A 27,012-nucleotide genomic window follows, 5' to 3' on the forward strand; every position below is an offset into this window, starting at 1 on the left:
GACTTACCCACAGGTGAGGGACAGACAGCTCGCCAGGAGGAAGGAAACACTGAAAAGGTATTCGGTTTTAATATATAAAGAAAAATCTAATTAAAAAAAACCCCACAGAGTAACAAAGTGTACAGAAGATACCAAGCTTTAATACAGCTTCATTAGTACTATTACTTAAAGACAAGTCCCTCCCGGGGCAGGGAGGTCCCCTGGTTCCGTTCTGTAAAGAAGGGGAATGGACTCCGACTCGCTTTGAGATGAGCTCGCTGCCTAGGAGCCTTTAGTTGACTTCACATTTCAACCTGTGAAGTTCTGCTTTGAGTTTAATTAATAAACAGACTAGTCGTTTACTTTAAAAAGGCAAGGTATTTATTTTTGTAGGGAATAAAAATAAACTGTAATACAAGTGAAACTTCATGGAACAAATACATTTAGAGAAAAAAAGACACAGTGCTCCTCTAAACATGGTACAATTTCTTTTTTTTTTAAGCAGTGCATTAACTAAAATGACTCACACGTATACAGCCATCGCAGCACATTCAAGAATACAGGATTTCATCATTCACAATTTTATACAACTGTCCCTCAACAGTTACACTGACAAAAATGGCGACTGACTGACAGAAACAGCAAAAACACTTAAATTTTCAGCTGCGTACTACACACGATTTTAGGTCCGTTCCTACAAAGATCAGTTTGCGGATGACAGGAAAAGTACGGCTGTGTGCCCAGTTACATATGACTAGATCCAGTGCTACAAGTTATTCCAGTAGTATGCTGCTACATTAAATACAGACGCATAGACATAGATAAACGATACGAGATTTAGGTCAACCATTTTAACCTACCCTCTTTCTGCATTGCTTTTGTAGTTCAGAGATGCCAAAGGGATGCGGCGCTGTACGTTACAATACCTGCCCTAACAAATCACACCGACTGCGACTGGCACCGCCCTGGCTGTTCTTAGTGCTGAAGATGCTTACGAAAGCATGGACTTACACATCACCTGGTTCGAGACATTCCTCATCTAATTAATCAAGTGCTGTGTATTAATTAAAACGAAACTACTACATTCAGAACAGATTCTTCCCCCCACTCCACCCCAAGGCATGGGAAGTGCCTATATGTGCAAGAGGGACAGTATGTAAACAAGGAGTAACTGCGTTAGGGCCGTACAAAAAAGGACCCCAGCACTCAACGCAGCGCGGTGGCGAAGGGGAGAAGAGCAGAACAGCAGACACATTTTGAATTCTCCTGGTCACTCGGGAATGTTCGTTACTAAATCGTGCCAAGAAATGATCCCTTTGGGGGAGCAGCCGGCAGGCGCTGAGGCTACCCAGTTTTGCCAGAAAGGGAACCGAAGCAGCGCCTGGCACAAGAGCGCTTTTAAACGCTTTCCCTGCGGGCGCTGCGGCTTTGTTAGGTGCGAGGGTGCTTTCTCAGCACCTGCTAGGGCTCACCATCTCCAAACCCGATGGGAACAACAGACACAGAGGGGCACTTCACCAACAGGGAGCTCTGCACCTGTAACCCAACAAGGGCTAACTCAAGGCAGAGATCCTGTGATGCTCTGCGCACCTCCAGCTCCCAGCAAATCCCTCTCGCCAGGACCTGAGAAGCTTACTGGGGAAACTGAGGCTTACCAGCTACCTCCAAGCAAGTCTCCTTCTCCATCCCAGTCAGGGTAGCTTCGTGCATCAGCGAGCACTCATGTAGCAGGTGAATTTTTCTGCTAAGCACTTAAATGAAAGGCATTCACTAAGAGCAGTAACAGCAAATGCAGCTAGAAGTACACTGTGCCTATAGGCTCTAACAAACTGCTTTTCTCTCCCATGAATGCGGGCCAACTGACAACTACAACATCTATGGGCAAACCAGTTATTCCCTTTTTTTCCTGTAAAGCAAACAGCACCGATTGGATTTTCTCTACCACAGGTGACAACTGCAAAACAAAAATACAATTTAAGAACCCAGCGCTGTGAAGATCACATTAAGACATTTCAACCGAGAAATAAAGCTACACGAGTCCCTCTTCTACGTCAAAGTAGTAGCTTTAACGCAGAATGTTACAGGCACTGGCCCACTGCAGTGCTGTACCTATTTGTAGCAAGAGAGACTACGTGGAAGCATGAAACCACGATACCATGGAGTATCTTGGTAAAGCAAGAAGTGCTCCAGCAAAGGAAGAGTTTTACATAAACAGAGCCCATGCACAGCAAACAGGATCCCTCCTCCCTCCCAGTTCTCCCAGTCAGAGGAATCCAAATGGAAAGCAGCAAGCTGCATTGTTCAGCTAACAGCTCCAAATAAAAATGAGTCTTTGCGACTTCACAACGCATGGATGCTCCGCTAGGAATAAATAAGTTATAGTAACTTTTCACCCACACAGTGCTTGCACAAGAAGATTCCTACGTAACAGCTTTTAGATTTCCTTTAACACTTTTAAGGAACAGACGATCAACTCGCTCACCACTGTCAGCAGGGCACCCCGTAACGAGTGAGCACAGGCTTTCTGCAGGGCTCTGGGAAGCAAATCCGAGCTGACCAGAGACCTGAGGACACGCTGCACCGCTCTGAACAGCTTTTCCTTTTTGGTCTTGAAACACACAAGAGTTACCATCAAAACTAAAAAGCTTCTAGCTAATCGGTTTGCAAACAATCTCATGGAAAGCCAGGAAACCCTGGAATCTTTCCCAGCTCCATAAATTTACAGCACCAGCATGACTGGTTTTTAATATGTTGTAGACTTTGACCAAGTCTGTATGCATTAAATCCAAGAGGTCTTTAAAAAGACAGACCATTACCCTTTTTTTTTTGGCTAGGTTTTGCATTTAAGTATAAAATCATCCATTGTTTTGTTACTGAAGTCAAAAGCAGCAAGATTACTAAAAGCTTACTAATACTTTCAGTGTATGAAGTAATCTTTTCATGGTTACATGCACCTGTAGTAATATTGTAGTCAAGAGGGATTTGTGGAGATGTCAGCATCACGTTTTAGGGATAAGAAAAGATTATTCTACTTTTTTCAAGGTAATCTATAGTAATTCAAAAGACAAGGCAATGCGTAAACATTTCTAGAAACCTTCTGCAAAATGTTTTTATACAAAGATTAACCAATGGTATGTCTAAATCCTTCAGTGGGCAGTCAAAATTCTCTACAATTCTGTATCTCTCATTTCCATTAGAGAATACATCAAAAGAACCGATGACATCTAGAATAACTGGTCCTAAAAAGTGCCTGCCTTGGTCGCGTTTAGCATTTGAGAGTTCTCTATTTAAGAAGCCGTGCATACTATCCGCTACACTCTTCTACCACCTAGAAAGAAAAGACAGGGTTGATCTATCAGTCCATACAAACGAAACTGCAAAGTGCACCTGTGAAATTGAGCTTTTACAGGATAAAGAGGCAAAGGGAAACAATCTCGCCAGCACCCTCCAGTGGAAATCTACAGCAGATTCCGAACGCTGGGTAGCTAGAGCAAATTGGTTAAGATTTAGGGTGCAACCTCTTCACTTGAGGGGTATGTGGATACAGCAAACTTAAAAGGCTGGTAGACTATCTAATTTAATGTTAGGAGGTTAGCAGATCTCTTTTTAGGAGCAAAGAGACTCAACAGCAGATATTCATCTTGAGATTAAGAAAAGATGCATTCAGAAACGTGCACCCTTCCAAATAAAATACATAGCTGTTGCACGATGCAGTATTTTTGATACATACCCACGCAACAAATTTCGAACATCTGCTTAAGCATATCTGGTTCAGTATTTTATGTGCTTAGTTTTTAAATCAATCGCACACTGTAGTTCTCTCACTCCTATCTTGAAAGCAACTATATTACTTGCTTGAAGATTGAAAAACCTGCAACATTAAAAAAACGTTTCTCTTTGCCATTCTAGGCATTGAAAAAATGCCGTGTTCTCAGGTACTGCCCCTTTTCCTTGGGTCTTTTGATAGGCTTAATAAAATATGTATTTGCTTACCCAAAGTGAGACACTCAGGGCAATTTTGGTTGGTTTTTTTTTTTTTCTTTTCTACTTTATCTTGAACGCTGAAACTAACCTAATCATTTCACCATCGGTTACAAGCATACGAACAGTGGCTATTGCATTTTACGAAGCTATAATGGAATGTTTCTCCTTTTTATTGGGAGATCGGGAAGGCTAACTTTGAAAATATTTTCAGCTTGTTTCAAAATTTTATAAAAGAGAAAAACTGATTTTAAGACCTAATGGCAGCATCTAATTTAAACAAGAGGATCCAAAAGAAAGCAGAAAAGCATCTTGAATTAAGCTGCACAAAGGGACTCCCTGTGCCATTAAGCGCATTTATAGAAGCTTGTCCAGAGCAAGTCCTGTAGAACAGCTTTCCTGGGCCATCCGTTTCCCTGGGGAGACAAGCCCTTGTTTCTTCACAAGACTTCTGTATAAATGGAATATACGTCTCTGTTTTAAACCTGCAACTCTGAACTAGTATCTCCAGCTGAGATTACTGCAGTTTAAAGAAACCAAGTAGTATTAACGAGCACAGTCACAAGCCAAGATGTCCGCTTCTTGCTCCAATAAGGGGACACATCCCAATTTACGTTTTGTCACCAGCTTCACAAAATCACAAAGTTCATTGCCATGAGAGATGTTGTTCATGTCCCCGTGTCTTGACAGTACAGACAAAACATCTCTAAGGTTCATGTAATTTTAACATCCGAGATAACATTCATGATAATCGCTCAGGATGGGATGTGAAGTAATCATTTTAGGCCCCAATTCAATAATGGAACACACCTCATCTGTAATTACTGCCTCGTGGATGGATGCGAGGAAAGCACACCGATTCCAGCTTAGAACAAAGAGTTACTCTCTTGCTTCAATTCAGCCAAGATCACAAAACAAGAGAGAAAAATTCCATATAGATTTTTTTCCTATCTTTTCTCATTTCTAATCCTCCCTGTGTCAAAAATTCATGTGTTACAGGCTGTCTTTGGGGCTTGCTGCACTCTCACAATCACTAAATGAGGTCCCTAAAAGCTTATTTTTTGAAAGGTCGGCTTAGAAAGAAGCTACTAAACTCAGGGGATCGGCAAAGATCCTGGAGAAGCCGGCAGCAGATAAAAAAACCCTTGTTTAAAAATACTGACTACAAAGACAACCAAATACTACAATCTACACTACAACAATAAAAATAGTACGTTGCATGGCTAGACATTAAAATGGTCTCCATAAAAAGGCACAGGGGGGTTTGTTTTTGTTTATCAAATGTGCATAGAAAACAAAAAAATGAATCAATTCTGCCACAAGGTGAGGGTCCATGCAGAGATTCATTCACAGCTAAGAAAAGGGTTTTTTTTTTTTTAATAATTTTAAGATGAACTGAAATTTTTTATCATTTTAAGATGACCTTGCACCACCACTGAGAATAAATGGGTTGCATCTTTCCTACTCCAGTTATAAACACTGCACAGCTCCTAAGCCCCATGTTCATTGGCCAAGATTTCTTTCAGCTTGAAATACCATTACTGGCAGGCAGTCACAAACCTTAAACACACGTCATGTTTCCACTGAAAAATAAAGTTTACGCTAACTCAAGGCAGCCTTCTGGGCAGCTCTGTACGCATCTTCATCATTTTAGCTGCAAAACGATGCGAACCAAACCAAATGCAGACCGTCTTCTCTACAGCGAGCACGGCTCCCTGCAAACACACGTACACAGCTTAGCTGTAAATGGTTCGGTGGTCTACACCCTCGCGGGGGCACAGCTCCCTTATGCCTCACCACTACAAGCGCCTGGTTCGTCGGACACGGTTCTCGGAGCCGATCAGTGGTGTTGCAGCTTTCCGTCCTTGGCTTTGGAGTCTAAAACATCAATGGCGTCACTAAGATCGTGGAGGCCCTGGTGATGCAACAGGTTCTCCTTGTGCTTTCGGTCCACATCTGACACAACGTCTACATCCCCTGCTGAGGCGCCGTTGCTTAACGCAGGAGGGGGTTCCACTTCATAATCCTGAGGAGTGTTGAGCATCGGTGTTTTTGAAGCAGCGTATCCTACTTTAGATAAGGAGCAAGCTTCACTGGGCAAAGGACCATCAAGAAAGGGAAGTTTCTACAAAAATAAAAAGATTAAAAAGCTAAAGATTAAAAAAGATGACAAAAAGCTATTATTCCCAGTTGTCAGGGATATACAAAAAACAACCGTCAAGGTAATAGTCCTGTGTCAGCGCCTCTTTTTCAGCTCTGTAATCTAGCATTAAAGTACATGGGCATAGATCCTTACATGTTTGATACAAACATCATCGTTTAACTAATAAAACTGAAGTTTTCAGCATTCACATTAACCTAGCAAAGGACACTGATCCATCTTCTCACTGGTGTATTTTTAGATGACTCTCCCACTACTGTATTTTTAGGGGTTTTTTTGGTTTGTTTGTGGTTTGGGTTTTTTTGTAATACACATAAAAAGGATATTGCAAGTAGAGCCTTGAGCACGAAGAAAAGCCACACTTCTCCTTTCAGGCAGCTGTACAGGACTGTGGTGGGTTGACCCTGGCTGGACGCAAGGTGCCCACCAAGCTGCTCTGTCGCTCCCCTCCTCAGCAGGACGGGATCAGGGAGAAAATAAGATGGAAAAAATCCAACCTCGTGGGTCAAGATAGAGACCGTTTAATAAAGCACAAGGAAAGGCCGCAAAGGAAGCAAAGGAAAACAAAAGATTTATTCTCTACTTCCTATCAGCAGGCAATGTCCAGCCACTTCCCGAGAAGCAGGGCTTCAGTAAGCGTAGGGGTTGCTCCGGAAGACAAATGTAACAACAAATGCCTCCCCCCTCCTGCTCTCTCTTAGCTTTTATTGCTGAGCAGACCCCCATCTGGTCTGGAATATCCCTTTTGTCAGTCTGGGTCAGCTGTCCTGGCTGCCTCCCCTCCCAAGATCTCGCCCACCCCCAGGCTACCAGGCAAGGGGGGGATGTTGGAGGGACAGCCCTGATGCCAAACCACCGTGTGTTACCAACACCCTTCGCTGCCGATAGACAGCACAGAGCCGTGAGGGCTGCTGGGGGGAAACTGAACCCCATCTCAGCCAGACCCCATGCATATGGAAACACAAAACTACAGCGCTTCACAAGCTAACAAGACTATCTACTTTTTTTTTTCCTGTCTCGCACTGCTGAGAGAGGTATCCACATCTTCATATGGACAAACGGAGCTCTCTGGGGAATCTGAGCAGAGCTGACCAAACCGTGAAGGGTGTTGCTGCTTACTTTATTATTCTGGATTGAAGGAGAGAAATTGGTTATTCTGGACACCACAACCCTGCCCTCCAATAACACAGAACACAAGTAGTAAACGTGGAAGATTCCCCATGTTGTTTTAGCAAAGCACTTCAGATCCGAGGTAGCCCCTTTTAGAGGATAATTCAGCCTACACGATCCAGTCGCATTTTGGCCATTACATGAAAACCAACTTAAGTAACTCCACTGTTTTAACACCTGGTTGATCGTTGTTTTTTCCAATGTGTCTTGTGAATGAGAAGGTGGGAAAGAAAAACGTGGGCATGAGCTGAAAACAAGAATATTTTTGCATATTCATATTATTCATGGGGGGGGGGAAGCAGACCCATTCTTTTAGTCTCCCTCTCCCTTGAAGTTTGCTGGAAGTGGAGTTGAAACCCAGATGTTCTTTTAACACCTGCTTCATTTAGAGAATTAGAACATTAAGACCCTGCAACATAACTTGACCAAACACAGCTTTTACCTCGCAGATGAGAATTTTGGGTAATCAAACCTATTTATTACAGCAGCGTCATTTAACCCCTCATTTTGCCCAGCTCTGCCCAGCACGCTGAAACAATTGTTCAGTGCCAGTGTTCAATCCCAGTTATATTTGCCAAAACCATCATGCGATTTTAAATATTATTAAGATTCAGGACTCACATTTTCCAGTTCAGATGCATTGTCCTCCAGTTTCATCTTTTGGCTCACACAGCTTAGCAGATGATCCAATACACACTGCTTTGGATGCATTCCCTTGTCAAAGCGATTATACATCCCACACCAAAACCTCAAGAACAGGGCAAGAAAAGAGAATTAGGCAGCCAATTGTACACGACTGGCCACAAACTTGATGCTGTTTAAGAAAAAAAATTTTCAACAAATTGAGATTAATAATTGATTTTAAAAAACCGCCACAACCTTGGATTGTAAAATTCAGTTTCAATGGGCAAATTTTCATAAAGTTAAAAAAACTTCCAAGGATTTAAGTACTTCTGCCTTATGATCCCCATGCACTGGCAGTAGGTATTAACATAGGACAAAAATATCCTCTTTTTCTATAGCAGACGCACTGGAGGCTTGGGTAGTTCACCTTGAAGTCCTCAGTTTGCCCTAGCTCCCTACTTTTATTAAAACCCTTTGCCCGCCAGTAACCACACACAGAACTTAAAAACGGATTTGCATCCCCTCCTCTCAGCAGGGAACAGGAGTGAGCCAGAAACAAAGCAAAACCAACCACTTCAGCTGTAACACCCTGGGCAAGCAAACAGACATGGCAACAAGAAATCCTTTCTTGTGAAAACCACCCTGCCTGCACAAGCCTGGGTGTGACTGGGCACTGAAATTCCTGTCTGAAAGACTTCCTTAATATATATTAAAAAGGAGGAAAGGAGGAACTTGCTTTAACAATTGCCTACCCCGTCATGTAAATTTGACAGAGCAAGCAGTCAGGGGGTGTGTGGGGGGGGTCTCTCTACACATCTGAAGTTCTCTTCCTTGCCTCTCCCCACCCTCTTTCTCAATAGCAAAGAAAAGATATTATTTTAAATTACAGGATCTGCATTTATTTAGCAATTACCTGTGCACTACTACTCTCAGTTTATGGATGAGGAATGGAGGAGAAAGGTAAAACACCATGCTAATCAGTGAAAATTTATTTTATTAAACCTAAATTACCAATCTAATCTACCTCACAATCAAAGAAGCGCCCCCATTCTTCCCCTTCTTAAATAAGCAACTTACTGGAAACTGAAAGGTAGTGTGTTTGGTTGAAGCTCTTTGTAAGCTGTAAATCCTCTGTACAAAGGATTTCTCAATTCCTGCTTCTTCTGTAAGAGGAAAGGCCATAGAGAATGGGTCTTCTCAAAGATTCTGTCAATTACAAATAACATCTATCACTAAAAGAAGAACCAAGTTAAGTGGATTATTAACGCTAGCTGTTCTGAGTAGAATTAGATTAAGGGAGCTAAGAATTTTTTTTTTTTTTTTTTTTTTTTTTACACAGTATCTGATTAATTTCCTAAATACAAGATACATCACTGAAGAATATATAATCATTTAAAATGGACACTATCCAATCCAAAAGGGGTATCTGCAAGTTATTACTGTGGTCCAAATTAAAACATCTGACTTTGAGGAAATAATTAATCTATAAGATTTTTCACACTGTAGAACATAAGCATCTATCAAGATGATGTTACCCTTAACCAATCTACAGTTACATTAAGAACACACAAAACACACCCAACCTGCCCTGTTTCTGACATTTAAGTGATTTCTAGACTGTTGGCCCTATAAACTGTCAACTCACTTCAGATCCTCACGCTCCTTATGGCAGGTCCCAAGGAAGTTCCCAAACTGGCAGGAGTAGACATGGTCGTGGATTTCAAGAAGGAAACGCTCATTGAACTCAAATGTGCACGGGAACTGCTGCATCAGCTGCCAGACACATTCAATGAACTGAGTGAAGACAGGGGAGACTTCTTTGGGGTCACCATCCAAATGGCCACACCTAGAGAGATGCAAACAAACCTGAGTTAAATCCTGTGTCACCCAACAAAAAAAGAATCCCATCGCCATTAAGCAACTGGCAAGTTTTCTTCACTACTAGAATAAGAAGTTATTCTGCAGAGTCAGAAAAAACCCCACGTAGTTTATCTTACAGCAGCTGTACGTTAAGACGTGCCACCCTCGGCATTACTCGTTCTCCAACGGCACCTGGTAGGAGTGATGAGAATTGTGTGATGTCCCTTTCTCTAAAGTAAAGTTAGCAATGGAAGCGCCTGCTTAACAGACTTGCAAGCATCACAAGAAATAATTGTGAATCCTTGAGCCTATGCTATGATGTTAGCACAAGGGAAAAAAGGCAATATTCTCCAAAGAAAAATAGATTGCTCGAATGTAAGGAACTAATGCTAGCCCTTAATTGGGGAAAAACAGTTGACACTGGTGGGATTCTGTCTGTCTGCCAGGAACAACAAGAAATGGTGGCGGGGGGAGAAAGTGTCCTCCACAATCTTCTATGGATGTGAGAGTATTTTATGGTGCAGGCATAGCCACAACAGGCAGCAACAGTCAGAACAGCCTGATTTTGCTCCATGGGGACATCAAGAACAAAATCCTGGTAGGCAATTACTCAGAAAGAAAAACAGAAAACCCTCAAACAAAGAAAACCCCAAAACAACAATGAAAAATATTTTTACATCTTTAGATGACGTTCAGAAAAACCCTACCAGTTTTGCAACAATCTAGCCAGGGATCTATTGGTGTTCATTACAATCCATCACAGCAGAAAAAACAAACAGAAAAGGAATGATAGCATTTTTGGAAAGAAACCAAACAGTACATTATTGTACTGCAGTGACTGTTCTTTCTTAAGAGAAAAAACCTGGGGCAGAATCGTCCTTTTCTAGGAAGGGGTATAACCTGGAAATCCACAGAAAGAAACAAGGCATCCCCAAACTTAAGTGGAAAAATGAAGTAAGATTTCTTATGATGGAGATCCAGCCGATCCAGCCCCAGTTCCTGGTCCTGTGATTCCAACCCCAACGCCCTAAGCAGCAGCATGAAGGAGGATTGATTTCCCTCAGAACTGTAAGGCACCGGCCACCACTACGAGAGGAATGATTTTTGTCTACTGGAATAAAAGTTTATATTCTCAGTCAAAGCTGAAATTCGTGTCTCAAGTACTTTTTGTATCCATTGCCAAGTTCTCATATTTGGAACAATCCTTTATAATAGAAGAATAGGAGTATTTGGGGGGGGCGTGTCTTAAAGCAATAAAGGTGAAAAGAATCCCTAAATAAGCAGAAACAATGACCACAGAACATTTATTTGGCCAAATGACCAAACAGCAGTTTATCTTTGACTTCTGCTTCTTATACACCAGTATAAGGGTGTGCATATTGCTTATTTTCCCCAGATATGCTTTAAGGGAACAAATTTCTTTTAATAATAAAAACAGGAATCAGCTTTATATCAAGAACAAAGCTTCAATTTTTAACAAGCTAATATCACTGAATAGACCGGTCCCTTCCCTCCTCGTATTCTTTTGGACCATCTCAGTTTCTAATTTCTATATGGTAACTATAACAAGTAGTAATTCGAGGTAATATCCCTAGTAGATGCAGGCTATCAATTACAGGAATGACAGCATTTTTAATCTGCCTAGAGAATGCAGGTCAAATTGGGTTTTAGCACTGGTTTGGGCTCGAGTTTATGCTTTGAACTTGGTTAAACTCCTGAAAAACATCAGCTGAGATTTTCTTCCAGGACACAATTGCAGAAGAATTAACATGTCTTACCAGAACATTAGCGCTCCTCATGTAATACGAATGCGATTTTACAGGTAGGAAAACACTCGGAATACAAATAATTTGTTCAAGACTATGATTTTGTGAAGTAATAAAAAAAGCACTGATAAAATAACAACCCTAGCAGATACTGGCTTTATGTCACCAACTCCAGTATCTTCCAACTCTTCTCTCCTCTGTCCTGTACTTTCATTTAAATTTTTCACGGGAGTACACGACCTGAAAACACTGTATTAGTTTCACAGTCAAACCTTCACCCCGTCGCTACACCCAAGATACCACGCTCTTCTTACCTGTGTGAGAACTTGTGGCCCATTGCAATCCACTCCTTTTCTATTAGAACCTTCAGTTTTGAAACAGAGGTTAAAAAAAAGAATGTTACTTTGTTTACAAAATGCAAAATGAAGCCTTTGATGTTAAGCTCTAAAAAGCTTACAACCAATGCTACCTGCTGACGCTATTGTTATGAGTCTATCCATAGAAGTCAATGAAAATAGTAATAGTGATTTATAGCTTATCCACAGTTCCCAGTATGACGTCGCTGTTGGAATCAGAAGTTATTTCAAGCAAGTCTAGTACTATTTTGAGGGAGTTTCTATGTTGTTAAAATCATAATATATCAACACACCAAGCTAAAAGAATTAACAGCTTAATATTACATTATGTGCTATTTAATTCGGAAGAGAGTATCATAATAGTCAGCAAAATAAATCAGCAACTGGAATTCAACAAATGTTTAACACGCAAATAGGAATGTAAGAAGTACATCTGTGTATTGAGGAGCTCAGGATGGCATCAGAAGAACTACATGGTTATTTCTCTTTTAAATAGAATGCCTGTGCTATATATAAGAAAATAACAAGGAAGCAGTATTTTCCTTAAACACGTCTCATAAGGAACCAAATGACTGATGCTGAATCTACTGTTACTCGCCTTGCTGGATCATATTTAAAGATCAATTCCTGATACCATCATCCAGAGACTTGAAAAAAAGGAAGGCAGAAATTCACAACAGAGTTCTTTGAAAACTTAAGTTACACTGCTTTGCAAATCTTTCCATTCTTTACACTTCTGATGCATTCATTTAGGAATAACCACTGTCATAGCATTTGTGCATACAAACCATTTGCTCCAAGGACAGACAAGCATTTGTCTGTTTTAGTTACTGCTCCTGTTCCTCATCAAAATCACGTTCCTTAGTTCATACAGAATTGTCCAGAGCACAAGCAAAGCCCAGGCAGATGCTTCACACCCTGATGTAATTTTAATTGTTAAAAGATTGCAGTATAATCCAGAAGCAAAAATAATACTACTACTAAAAATAGCACAGAATGCAAGGAAACAGTCCTAGCAGTAGAACACACTGGAGGAGGCAAAATTTGCATTGTAACGATTTGAAGATTTCTTTTAAGGAACTCTAAGAGCAGCAGCCTGTCTTTCAGGTATTTAACAAAAGGAGATGAATGGAAAGATAACATCACAGATGTACGCAGTGATGGCTTCAAACAAGAAAAAACCCGCAGTAGAAGCAAATGGCCAAATTCATGTGTAATGGCTTTAAAAAAGGTCTTAAATGATGCAAGGATTTTACGTGATATACAGGTTATATGCTGCCCTGTGCACAAGAATGAGTTCACTCAATTTTAAATCCTAGCAGATAAGAGACCATTCACTGTAACAGTCTTAAATGACAAGCTGCTTCACTTTTTTGTGCATTGCTCCCAGAGTCGCATCCTTTGCTCGCTCATCTCTTGCTGAAATGTCTCATTAGCGGTTCTCACGTGGACACTCAAGGAAACAAAGATTTGGGAATTGCAGATCAACAGCTGCCATTTTGTGCCCGTGCTGTTCAGGGCAATTAAAATTTGTTTATAGAATTGAAGCTGGTTTTATATAGGTCACCTACGGTTTGTTCCAGGAAATGGCCTAAAACATTTAATTAGGGTCTGGTTACATTTCAAATCCAGGAAGCATTTTCTATTTTTGAAATTCCAACATTAGTGTTCTTACCATGAAGCCTTTAAAAGTCCTATAAAACGGATCTAAGAGGAGGCTAGCCAGGGAGCAGACCTGCGCTGTGCGATCCCACCCATCGGAGCAGTGGACTAACACGCTAGCCTTTTCATCTTTCACAGCCTGTGAAGGAGAGACCAGACAGAACAGTTTAGCAGCTTTCTAGGTTGGTTACTGTAATTAAATACTATCCCTTCACCCGCATTTACCTGACTGGCCTAAAACCCAAGAGGAAAATTTGTCATTTCTCATCTGGACCATGGAAATTCACCATTTCTGGGCACACAGCCATCAACCCATAGGAGACCCCAACTAGAATAAAATGCTGTAGCATGCCTTGTCAGCAACACAGACCGTCAAGGAACAAAGGCCCTGTGATCTCAAAATGCTCAGTCTTCTGAAAGGCCCAGAATTCTCAGTCCCCTCCTCTGAGGAAAAATTTGGTGGATGAGTAAAGAATAATAACTGGACACATGGGGACTAGGAACTTCAAGAAAAATTAGAAGAGCTCATCCCCACTTCCTCCCACATGGATCACCTTCTTCCCCTCGTACTGGTGGCAGAAGAGAAAAACACAGGAAAATTGCTTGCGACAGGGGACAATTTTAAGAGAGAAAAGACAACGTTTACAGAAGGTCACTACTCTTGCCACACGTTGCCTGCATGCCCTTTACTACTACTGAAGAGCCACGTGCCTCCGTGACTTTTCTCCTTTTGCCTGACCTGCAAAGCCACAAGCTCTGCAGAAATGAGGACTGCATTGAATAATCAAAATTAGCAGCCGCCACATCACACTGAACCAGGAGAAAATAAACTGCTCTAAACAATCCCTCGTTTAAAGCAGAGCTGTTCAATAACCAACAAGCACAAGGTTACGAGCTGTCTGCACTACTAAATATGCGTTATATAGAGACGTTTGTAAAGGTCATTTATTCACATTCTGTGACTTTATTTGTTTCAAATGAGTTTTAATAAAGCCTAGATAACTGCTTGTTACAACAAGGTGAACAGGACAGTGTCCCCAACCCTGTGGCATTTCATTGAGTCGTGGGAAGTGTCTAGGAGAGCGCCAGCGGGGTAACCCACTTGATGTTCTCCAACTGCAGGCTTGTTTTTGAGAGCTGAGGCCAACCTGAATAGCAATGTTTTCCCACCTTCTCTCCAGAGACAACTTCACAGCCTTGGAGCAATCCCTAACAGAAAAGTACAGATTTTTTTAATTCACCTGCAGGTTGGGGTACAGTTTTACCTTGGCAAGAAAGACACCTGCATCCATCACAGCCTTAATGTGCCGTAACCAACCTGAGTTCTCCAGCCCAGTGAGGAAATCGCTCATGGAGGGGGACTTCGTTTCACACACTAGGAACACAAACAAAGGAATTAGCCCACACTGTTAACAACATCTCTCTCTTCTTCCCACCTCCTCATTATCTCTTCACAGCAACAGAGCTTGGTAGATCCTAAAAGCTAACATTTCCACACTTTTCAAGTGTCAGCAGCAACATTCTGTCTAAAGGACACAGAAACTACTGGTTGCATACTTAAATACACAAACCAGCAATTTTTAGCTATGAGAGAACTTGAGGATATGAAAATACCCTCCTCTTTCTTTAAACAGAAACTCATTTTTTCAGCTGAGATTTTTCCAACAAAAAAAGTGTTTTGCGATCTGTTACTTCACTATAAATCACCATCGCACACACATCTAACAACCACTAACATGCAGTCACCATCACAAAGATTTGAAGAAAGGAGAGTTCTAATTTAGAGAGAGAAATAACATGTCTAACCTGGAAGGCAACTCAGATGCTATACTGAAACCCAGCATAGAAAATACTTAGAGTAATACAGTTCAATAGTCCGTAAGCACCAGCGAGAGAGATTTTATCACTGTCAAAGAAGAATATGGGAGTAAAAAAGTATTTATTCCGCCTCTTCTTCCACCACAAAATAAATCTGCCAGGAACAGGCAATTAAGGACTTATACTTGTTATCAGGCCAATCTCTTGGTCGCGTGAATAGCCTCATTTTTCTCCAAGGTCACCACGGATCCTGCAGCGCTACCTGGCCAGGCAATTGGTAGCATCAGTTATTCAACTATTTTGAAGCAAGATGACCATTACGCTGGTTACTAAAATATTAAACTCATATTTTGAATGACAGCACCTGTATTACATTTTAGAAAACGAAGCACAGGGAGCAAGCAGAATGATTTGCAGCACCTACTCTGCCCCGTTCCGCAGTCTTTGTCAGCACAAGGATGGTAACGGGGCTGGAAACCAGCTAGCAGAGTATGCTGGTTTGATCCAAGCTATGCCATCACCTTTAACGGAACTTCTCCAAAATTACATTCGTGAAAACGTGGGCCTGATTCACCTCTTGATCTCCAACGGCTCAGGTAAGTATTTCTTCTGCCCTGCTTTGCATTTTCCCCCTAAGATTACAGTCTCACAGTGTAGCTTAATTACCTGAGCTACGCTGCATTTTAATGTATTAAAACATTAGCTTAATACATTTTGATGTATTTCAATGAAACAAGTTCAGTTAAAGAAATCAGAAATATATGTACATAGTTCTTATTTTTCATTTGAGATTAAAGTCTTTGGAAGATCATGCCAAAATTTGATTTCAAATCAGAAATACTGTTTAACACTGAAATAAACTAAACATAGCAAACCCCAGAAGATTATTTCCTCAACAACCTATGCTAGTTTTCTTTCAATAGCTCACAAAGTAATGACGAGATTATCTTAACGGTAAAATATAATATTTCTCTAGCCTTTTTCTTTTAATTTGGCACATTTAAGAAATTCACATTTTATGTAACTAGCACAATTAAGGAATGTTGTTAGTATTAGTTGCTATTTTTGAACCACTATAAAACTAAGCACAACAATAAATAAAATGTCTAGCAGGAAAGCATTTTAACAACGTTAATACTTTCAGCCACTTCAATACAGCAAACAAAGTAAGACACTGACTTTGCTTATCTGATTACATCAGGACACCCACGTCCACTTGCACACACAGGATTTACATATTCAGCAAAAGGTTCTGTCCAACAGTAGCCAAGGGTAACGAAGACTGGCCGCTTGCACGGGCTGTGCCTACCTTCCAGGAGTTTCTGCAAGCTGTTCCGCATCACATGGATGTTTTCTATGCCAATAAATTTAAAGCGAATGTTATCGTAATTATCTTCATTCTCATAACCCTTCCCAGCAGCACGGTTGGCCATGGCATTTAACTGTCAAATTCAAGGGAACAGGAATAGGACAGAAAAGAAAGAGAGAAAATTACCACAAACAATACGCAGAAATAAACAGTTTGTTTTGCAAATCCTTCTTTCTTTAAAATCTCCCAGAAAATATACTGAACCAAGTTGTTACACAGATGTACTTCCCCACCTCCCAGACATTACTTCCAGCTGTTTCACTAAAATTATGCCAGTGTCTCCAGTCCATTAGTCATATGCAGAGACTCATTAAGACCCTGGACAGAATTTCTTAGGGTAGGCAATATCAAAACCGTGCCCAATTTCAGAACACTGCTGTCATCAAAACAGGTAGAGAGACATTGAGTCTGCCCTAACTGTGAAGCTACGTAAAAAGATTCAGACAGAAGCATACGAAAGTAAAACTAGGAAAGTCATTTTTATGAGTAACATACATACATGGTGGTATAGAAATAGTAAGAGAATTCCAAAGCTTTTCACAGACATACATGCACAGATGAAATAAAGCCACCTGAGGGAAACATAGAAATATTAAAGTTGAGCAGAAAGAATACAGCAACCAACTGGAACTGCAGAAAAGAAGTAGAAAAGAAGCCAGTTGCTCTAACAATTAACCCAAAACAGTTCAAGAGCTACCAGAAAATCTTTAGCGGTGACCAAAAACAAGAGCACCTCAACCCCCCACGTTAATTTGGGAAGAGGAGTGATTTGCCTCCATAGAGAGGAGAGAAGGAAGGGTCAGATATGGTATATACAACTTTAGAACAATTAAATAACACCCTAGAGCTTCAGCTCTACTATTCAGAGCCAGACATGTTGCGTTAGGAAGAGAAATACGACCAATTATAAACTCTCCCTTTTTCACCCAATACTTTAGAACAAAGTTGCCATCAATGATAGATTTCAGTGGAACATCTACGACACTGGAAGCTGCCTGGACCAAAAGAACATGCAGTGATTGCTACAAACATAGTTAGGGAATAGGTTATCTCTAGGAAATGTCGTACCACAAAAAGCCAAAATACATCTTAGAACAACAGGTGAAACATTCCGTTTTCCCAAAAAGACTTTTACCCTTCTTGCCCTTACCATAGTTTAACTAAATCTGTAGTTTCTATAAAATAACTGCAATATCTGAACAGTGAAGCACATTCTCAGAAAGCTCAGTTTTAAAATAATCAGAGCACATTTAAATCTTTGTGTTTAAATAATTGCGTACTACGAAAATCCTTGTGTTCTAATTTGCTTATACTGACACTCGCAATCAATATGCTTAGAAGACAACATTTGAGTTGGTTTCTAAATTGAGTTCCTCAAGACAACAGTCATGAGAGATTTCATTTTGTGAATGTATCTTCAATATCCTCTTACATAAACACCTCAGCAACAAAGTTCTAGCCCCAAATAGCGGCTACGGACCAGAAGAGCTGAACTGCGTTAAACTCCAAGCTGCACATCATGAAAACACGTGTGTTATTTTTACAAAGGCAAAAAAAATGGAGGAGTTGCTTTTCTCCACTGTTATCAGCCTCCATACAACCCCACTTCTTCCCAGGTCTGCTGATAAAAACACTTCAGCCCCGTGGAACCAAATTCTAAGGCTCCTCTCCAACTCGGCGTATTAAGGACCCAGCTCTCTGCCGGAAAATGCTTCACTGTCTCAGCCAGCTTCAAGACTGCCAGTTGCTTCGGGTCATCCTTAGCACAAACCTCAACCCAGGATACTCCACGAGTGCAAGCATTCTTAACAGCACTCAACATTGCAGTTTATTACGCGTAAGCATTTATGACATTAAGACACCAAACCAGGAGCCCGATACTGAACTCCTGATTCAGGACTGGCACAATTTAACCTCATGCAGCATAAGAAAGCATTAGCAGAGTTGTGAAAGAATGAACTGAAAACAGCATTACTAATTCAGACGCAAGCTTTAAAAGTAGCTACAAACCCCATGAAGATACCTTTGGCCTTGTGTCTACAACATACATGAAGGGGCTCCCAGGGTTGGCTTCTCTGATGGCCTGCAGCATTTGTTCATCCTCCAGACAGCGCGCACTGAACCCGGAGAGAGGCTGGCTACAACGACATATGGCAGCCTGCAACACACAACACCTCACATTTTTCTGCTTTCAGATTGTCTCTACTGCACCGCCCCAAAGAACACTAATTTGTTGGTTTTAAGTGTCCTATTCGCCGTTTCCCTGAAAACCTGCTACTTAAATGGACATACAGAAATACCACTGGAATAATTCTCAAAGCTAGAAGTTTGGGAAAGCAGTGAGGGTAGAGGAGCCCTGCTGCAAACTTCATTGCTATGTTCTCAAACCCACTGTGCTCTGCCTGATGATCAGTATCCCAAATGTTAGCATTTCTCATGCTTTCTACTTGGTTTCTGTCGTCCACACCCTTCTTCTCCACAACTTCACTTATCAGTTGTTACTGTTCCACGCTCAGAGCTGCACTGAGTATGCTTGAGGGAAATGTCAATAGTTGCCAGCACAACTCCATGCAGTTGCCCAGGTCAAGGCGTGCTTCCTCAGGAAAACAACAATTTGACTGTGACAGCATTTTCCTAACATCTGCATCTAAAACACTGCTGAGACAGCAAAGTTAAAAATTTACATTCTGGTCTTCAGTGGAAAAAAAAAAAATGAAACCTTCACTTATTCTGAGCTAGTGGGGATTTATTTCAGGGTGGTTCCTCCTCTCTAATACTAAGAAAATCCAGCTGAGTTAACATGTATGTTGTTAAAACATTAAAAAACCATATAGCTAAACAGTAGATTAAAAAAACCCAATGCCAATAAGGCATCGCTGAAAGCTGATTAAAAAAATTTCCAGACAGGAAGCTTGGAAAGTCTGTGCTTTTTGCACAGCTCTGGATGCGTCCTAAGCGCTTGTCCTTAACTAGCTCATTCTGTGACTCAGAACAAACCAGCATTAAAGCCGTTCAGAGAAGCACTGTTCTCAAACATAAGTTAATGTGCTAATAATTACCTCATCCTTTCCTTTCACTAAAAGGGGACTGGACAAGAAGAGGAACCCTGACTCCCCACAAAGACAGCAGACAATGAACAACTAACATTGTTTTCTTTATATAAGTAAGAAAGCACCGGAATCCGCCCTCTGCTTCTGAACCTTGAACTTCCGATCACCACTGCCTTATTAGCAGCTTTAGGCACCACTATTTCTGGAGGATATGTGTTGCAAACCTAAGCGAGAAGAAAGAAAAAAAATCCAGATATTACTACTTAGCAATTCAAAATTCATGAAAAATTCATCTTTAGCTTATGATCGAGCATTTATAAACAACAGGAACAGACTGTTTGCCACAGTGTATCCAATACAGTCAACATCTAAAGTTTCAAGCCATTAAGATGCATTTAGAAAAACAACACAGGAATAGGAGCAAAATAAAAACAATGTAGTAAAGGAAACAATCAATTTTGCAATTGAACCTAAAAAAACAGACTGCACAGTACACAATACATTAAAAGGAAGCTCTTGAAATCCATAAATTTTATGAAAGTTTCTGATTTTTCACAAAAAGAGAAATTAAGAACAACTATATTAAGAAGTTCCCTCTAAATCTTATTCAACTTGAAATGAGCTTCCAGCAATCAGGTAGCATCCTCAGAGACCAGCTTTATCCTTTTTCCTCAAGCAAGTACAGTCTTTTCAGCATGTACTTCACAGATAAGCTGTTCTCCAAGTCTGGCTTTACGTGAGGCTTGACGATTTTAAAACATAAGCTGGAAACCGTGAAGAAATTATAAAGCGTTGGCACTTGAGAGTCACCTACTAGTAAGTAAAGCTTCAAAGTGATTAATGATTTTGGATGCCCACGTTCAGGTGCCCTAATCAGCTAATGGAAAAAGCACCTCTCGTGTCATATCTCAATTCAGGCATCCAGAGGTAGAGTAATTTAAAATTACCAGTCATTTCTGACAGCACAGGCTTATATTTCTTCAATCTAAAGTGTAACAGGAAAGAAAACTAGTGGGGGAAGGGAGTGGAGAGCAGGGGGAAGGGATTCGAGACTTAATATATTGGTGTCTTCCTCAGAATTGTTTGCTCTGTCTTTTAGACAGAAAGGTCTGACTGTAGACAACATCAGAAGAAATAAAAAGGAACTAATATGAAGCAGGAGTTTGAGTAAGCTTCCTGAAAAATGCTTTCATTTAATGTTCTTTAGATTCAATCTGGCCTTACAGGGGCAAAAGAGAAGAAGATAACAGCAGCAGCCAGTTAGGACTGAAATGACTGAAAGCCCTTATTTAACAGAAGATCCAACCAAGCAAGAAAAGAAGAAGAAAAAAAAAAAAAAAGGTCTAGTTTTGGCTGCTGTTTTTTTCTTCCTTACCTAGTCCCTTTCCACTCTGCTCATTCCCCACCAAGCCAAGCTGCTGCCATTTATTTCTCTTCTACACATCTGTCACCAGCCTGGCGGGACAGGGTTTGGAAATACTGAAAGCAGCTAAAGGTACTTCAGGTTTTTCATAACAGATGGTTTGTTTTTCTAGAGGAATGTCAAGTACCTGGTACTCTGCCAGGGGGATCAAAGCAAACCAAGGTGACTCTGCAGCTCTGTTCTGTTTTTCCATAGCATCATTATCTGCAACTTCACATCAAGACGATGCTGCTTCGATTAAAACCAACTGAGCTGGTTCTTCCCCAGAGGCATCACTTACGCAGCAGCAGCAGGACTGCTGTATGCCATTAGTAACAAAGAAGAGATACGGCACTAAATGGCTACTTTGGGCAAGAATTACCTCATAGTCTTTATTAACATCCGTTATTTCCCAATAGTCATTCGGAATTCCCATACGTTGGTAATCTACTTTTAAATCAATCAGCTTCCATCCAATCTCCCGGTTCTCTTTAGACATTTTAGGATTATAAGAGAAAGCATAAAGTTCTTCAGGTTTCACTGGGAAGAAGGAAAAAGAAAAATGAACTAGTTAGAGAGAGATACAGAGAGACATACGGAGAGGTCAACACTTCTTCCTAAAGGCCATCTTTTGGACAAGCACACTGTGCAAGCCAACGAGCTGCAGGTGTACCACAACCGATACAAGGACTGAAAAAAGTTATTCAGTCAAGAAAGATCAGGGGACTTAGAAATCATTTACTAAAGAAGCCAAAGGGCTATGCCACTGTACTGCACAGTTGGCTATAATTTAATAATAGCTATTTTCCTTACGCTTCTGCCTCCTCCAAGATCGGAAGCATGAAGTTTTATCACTTTGCGTACTTCACTACTCTAAGCAAACTTAGACTGATTCTCTCTCCTAAAGGAAAAAAAAAAAAGTGTACTACATAGAAGAGTATAGATATTTAAAATTTCTCAACCTCACATTTACAGGTTTTCGTTCGGGGTAGTACCGAGTGCTGACAATTCATATTGAAATCCTCAGGAACTTCCAATACTCAGTTCCCACATGCAGGGAGATATGCCAAAACATTCCGTTAGAATTAATTAAAACTTCAAAGTAGTAATTCTTCCCAAACAAATTATTTCCTACTGAATTCACTACAATAGACATGTTAGATGGGATTTATATCATAAGAATTAATCCATAAATGAAAACATTATTAAAAGATATATTTTCTGTGAAGAGTTCATAAAACAGCTCTTGCACACCTGTAAGTTCATCGTTCAACAGTGAGTTCTGAGCCGCATGGGAAACTTGATAGATGTCTCGAATATTGCTGTCAGCCCAACAAAAGCTTCAGGCTGTGCCTGACAAATGGTAATTTCTTCCTCCCTCCATCTCTACCATCCCAATTTCCTTCCCTCTCTTCATAAAATGCAAATCCAACCAATAACTCATTCAGCTGATTCCCAAGGCAGCAAGTGCTCCAGAGACAGAGTGAGACCTGCCAGAGTCTGATAAAGTAGCCAGGTTACCGGACAGGTAACCCATAGCTGTCAATCACTCATGTCCAAATCATAAAAAGTTATAGGCTCTGCCAAAAAACCATGAAGGAAGCACACAAATTTCAAAACAACAAAAGAGAACTGTTAAAATCCATAAATAGAACAAAAGAAAGAGCTACAGCATATTACACAAATAACCACAAGACAAAAGAAACTGATGTAATCCCCTGCAATGACAGCTCCCACGCTTTAAGACGCTACATAAGTCTCTGATTTTCAAAACTGAAAGAACAGTGCCAGCTTTTAAACATAACAGCAGAAACCTGCAGATACAGCATTAGAATTAGAACTTCAGAACTAAGAAAACTCCAAAGCTCAGGGCACAAGGGAGGTGCCGGGAACAGGCACAAGCCTTAATATCAATCGAAAAACCCCCAAACTCAGCAAAAACCCTTTCTACGACAGTATTTCTATTCAAGTCCTAGGTGACGGCCAGCATGAAGCAGACTGGTGCCATCAATTCCCTTTCCTCAGACTAGTGACATAATTACAAAATACAATTACAAACGGCATCCTTATAATAACACCAAACTCCAAATACTGGTTCACGGAAGGAGCGCCCCAAGAACAGAAGCTGCCATAGACAGAAGCCAGGTAGGAAACCGGTGGAATGCTGTCCTGCGAGAAGAACAAGGAGCCTGAAGATTCATCCATGATGGACTAAAAAGCTGAAGCCAGAAGAGACCACAGGCTTTTGAGGATGTTTTGCTTATACTCCTAAGGGTGACTCCGAGTCAGGGCAGCCAGGGTGAAGCACAGGGTTTCACAACTGAAAGAAAACACTGAAGAGCAGCCTAAACATGCTATGGGGAAACAAATGAAAGATGCCAACGTTTAAAGCTTTACTTGTGGGATTCCAGAATTTTGTGAACACCTGGATCAACTGGAAAGGGCAGAACTACAGACAGCCAACAGCTAGGTCACAGAAGTGACTGACAACAGCCGGGTATGGGATATGACACTCAGCGTGAGTGCTACAAGAAAAAAGCCCGAGATGCCGCATACAGACAGCCTCAGTCAGGCAAACGAACTTTGCACGGGTCTTCAGAAGCTCCTGGCGGGGACCACCTCATTCCCGCCGCCACGAAAGCTTTGCGTTTAGTTTGGAAGCAAATGCCCTGGTCCACAGGGTATCACTCTACTTACTGAGCCAACCCACGCAGATCGTCTCTGGTGGTGGAAACCGATTCTGATTTCACATCCTCCCCCTCCTGTACCGACACTGCAAAACCAACAGTCTGGCAGGCAAAGCTTTCGCTAGTACTCGCATGAGCCTTCCAGCTTAAAGTGTTTCAACGATTTCCAAAACAGACTCCCGTCCTAAATACCTGGTTGTGAAAGTTTAAGCAAGGAGGTATACACTTCGTGACAGTCACGTTCCTGCCCAATAACAAAGTGAGCCATGTGGAAGTTCTTGCAGTGAATGAGGAGTGGATATCCAGCCGTGGTCAGAGGCAATTTTTCTACAGTTGCAATATGGTGATGCAAAATCTGCAAAACAGGAAATAAACAGCATTTTTCAGAAGCCGCTGATAAGGTTGCGAGCAGTACAAGCAGATATTGAGTTTCTGAAATACTATCAGCTATTTAAGGCTTACTGCATCTAACTAGCAGAGGAAAATGAGTTTATTTGTGATATTTATCAAGCAAACATAATAAATATCCAGACTGTGCACCCAAAGGCTAGGTAACTAAGAGCAAGATTGAAAAAATACAGATATATAATATAAATTACTTTTAGAGATTGATGTGCAGCTCGGTTTACCTGGTTCACTTTGCTTTCCCTCCACTCCCATATGCAATATATTTCATCATTCCCATTTTACTTTAGAATTAATAAAAAAGGCTTCTAATTTCAGTGCTAATTTTGCCCTTCTACAAGCTGTAAATTCAAGTTTGGTGGCTTGGTATATTGAGTTTGAGATAGGAAACTAGACAAGGTTTTTATGTTTCTGGAACTAACACTAATTCAGTGAGTGACCTCTATCAAGTCCCATTACCGTTGTGCTCATTTCCTTCCAAAACAGCTGTTTCTGGTAAGCAGTTGGCATCAAAATACTATAAAAAACCACTACAACTTTGGAATTCACAAACCTGTTCATTTTGGATACGAGATATAAAGTAATTTTTATACTCGTGTTTAAACAGACTCCAGGTATCACAACGTACCCATGTTTCTTTTCTGACTTCAGCAGAAGCATCTACATAGATAAGGTGGGTAGCTGTCAGGTATAACGTCCCATTTGCTGCCTTCCTATTTGTATAGCGATCTAGTAATTTCACATTTTCAACCTGTAATGTAAAAAGAGTATTAAAAAAAAATGAATTGAACTTTTATCGAGGAAATACCTAAGCACCTGTTGAACCACAATCATGTAACTGCTAATATACAACTCGGGAAGAAAGACAGAAAAATATAACAATTAAAGTCTCCCCTGCAACACTAACTCAGCTTTACACTATAAATTCAAATTATTTCTCCATCAATTAAAGCCAAAAAGGTTAAGCAAACAGCCAAGGTTTAGCACCAGTGTGAGTAACAGGATTACTGGATTTGTAGCCAAGATGATCACGGTTGTTACTGTGCAAGGTTGCAGAAATAATAAGACAAAGAACAGCAAAAGAAAAGACTGCCCACGTTCAGTATAATCAGAGTGTTGCTGTGAAAGAAACAGCCCTCTCCAGTCCGACTCCCAGCCGCTCAGGCACTACAAAAAAGTATTAGTAGCTACTTCTTGTAACACACTTCCTAGGCACGTAAGTGCATTTCATAAACCGCTCTGAGCTAATTAATAGAAACAGTTTTAAAAAAACATTACCACAGACATAATAAAATGTTAATTTTAAAGTATTTCACATTATTTGATTGGTTTTTCTCCTGACCTCTTTGCTTCTTAATGAACATAGATGGAATTTTTCTTTCACCATTAAGCAAAAATAACGGGGAAAAAAAAATTGGAAGGACAATGAAAACAAACAGTTAAACAGTATATGATACGTTAGTTCTGGGTATTGAATATGTAAGCTTCCTTACAGGGTCACTGGTCTGAGATAAATCATGGAAAATGTCAGCAAAGAAACCTGAAGAGCAGAGGTCTCAGCTGTATATCTTCCTAGTATGCCATGTTTTTCAGCACATATGATTATTATATCCAATATTGCCCTTTTTCAGGCCACTAGAGACATGCAGGTCCAGCAAAGCACCTTAGGCAACATGGGTAAGGAGCATCCCCAAACTAATACCCTAGAGAATAAAACCAAACAAAATACAACAACCAGCAACCTTCACGGGATTTAAAATCAATCAATCGACAGCTGGACAGACAGCTGCCTGAAGTAAATACCATTTTTTTAGCCGTCATGAGCACAGCATTGCCAGAGCTCCCGCTTCGCTTCATTCAACTAAAAAAAAGCACATTTTGATTTACTTATTCGGACTGAGGGGGTCTCCGCACTTTGATGTACACGAAGTTTACTCGAATCGTAACCAAAACAGCTTTTGATCAGTATCCTTTCTAAAAATTCCCTTTCCAACAAGGCGGTACAGTAAGAAATACCTAAACACCACACCAAGTAGCGTTAAGCTTTCTAGACTCATCCCTGACCCGTCTGAGAAGCGCAAGGGACGGCCCTGAAGGAACGCAAAGGTAGACGGTTTACTGAAATTAATCACGACCTTAAAATAAAAAATGTCGTTGAAATCGCCGACAACAGCCGCGGCCGAGGCCCGCCGCCCCGGAGGGGCTTCACCTCAGGTGTCCCGCGGGGAGGCCCCGGCGCAGGGCGGCGAGCGGAGCCCCACAGCCCGGCGCCCCCGGGGCCGCGAGGGGACCCCGACGGGACGGCGGCTGGCTGCCGGGGCGGCGCGGCCCCTTACCTTCGGCGTGGTGATGTGCTCCATGGCGGCACCGCCCGCCTGCCCCGGCCTCACCTCAGCGCGCCCGCCCGGCCCGGCCTCCGCGCCGCCATTTGCAGGGGGGCAGCGCCCGGCCCCGCCGCAAACCTCGCGAGAGTCCTGCGAGGTGGCGCCGCCGCCGCCATCTTGGGTGAGGGCAGAGCGGGGGTTCGGGAGCCCGGCGGTCGCCACGCTCCTGCCGCGGTTGCCCGGAGCCCCTGGGCTGGTCCCGGGGGACGGCGGGGAGCATCGCCGCCCTCCGCGGCCCTGAGCAGGGCCCGACCTGAGGGCGCCAGAGAGGCCCCTCCGTCCTGCTGCGGCCCCGCCGCCTCCAGGACCCGTGCCCCCCTCCCGGCGTGGGCGCACAC

The 27,012-nt window shown here is 41.5% G+C and overlaps 1 protein-coding gene across 4 annotated transcripts; it reads right to left on the reverse strand.

Moving 5' to 3' along the window:
- Positions 1–390: 390 nt before the first annotated feature.
- Positions 391–26,720, reverse strand: LOC309595820 (phosphatidylinositol-3,5-bisphosphate 3-phosphatase MTMR8). Of its 4 annotated transcripts, XM_082323186.1 has the most exons (15): positions 26,627–26,720; positions 24,919–25,041; positions 24,078–24,240; positions 21,581–21,738; positions 19,892–20,020; positions 18,770–18,904; positions 16,687–16,819; positions 14,825–14,934; positions 13,573–13,698; positions 11,856–11,905; positions 9,561–9,761; positions 8,993–9,121; positions 7,913–8,039; positions 5,758–6,085; positions 391–5,675 (listed from the first exon to the last, which is right to left on the reverse strand). In XM_082323186.1, exons 1-14 carry the CDS (start codon positions 26,648–26,650, stop codon positions 5,801–5,803), a joined length of 1,893 nt encoding a protein of 630 aa, XP_082179312.1. In that variant the 5' UTR covers positions 26,651–26,720; the 3' UTR covers positions 391–5,675; positions 5,758–5,800. The 4 variants fall into 4 exon arrangements, with proteins under 4 accessions (XP_082179312.1, XP_082179311.1, XP_082179313.1 ...); XM_082323185.1 differs by having other exon boundaries at positions 391–6,085; XM_082323188.1 differs by lacking the exons at positions 391–5,675; positions 5,758–6,085; positions 7,913–8,039 and adding an exon at positions 8,042–8,105.
- Between the last annotated feature and the right edge of the window lie 292 nt (positions 26,721–27,012).

The sequence above is a fragment of the Platalea leucorodia genome (genome assembly GCF_965183815.1).
Source record: "Platalea leucorodia genome assembly, chromosome: 10".
In the NCBI taxonomy this organism is placed as follows: Eukaryota; Metazoa; Chordata; class Aves; order Pelecaniformes; family Threskiornithidae; genus Platalea; species Platalea leucorodia.

Excerpts from the sequence above, each read along its gene's own strand:
- LOC309595820 (XM_082323186.1), bottom strand. The coding sequence starts at position 26,650 with ATGGAGCACATCACCACGCCGAAG. Across the intron at positions 18,905-19,891 it reads ACTTATATAAAGAAAACAAT|GCTGCCATATGTCGTTGTAG; the intron begins GTTAGTTGTTCA and ends TGTGTGTTGCAG. Across the intron at positions 11,906-13,572 it reads GGACTTTTAAAGGCTTCATG|GTTCTAATAGAAAAGGAGTG; the intron begins GTAAGAACACTA and ends TCAAAACTGAAG.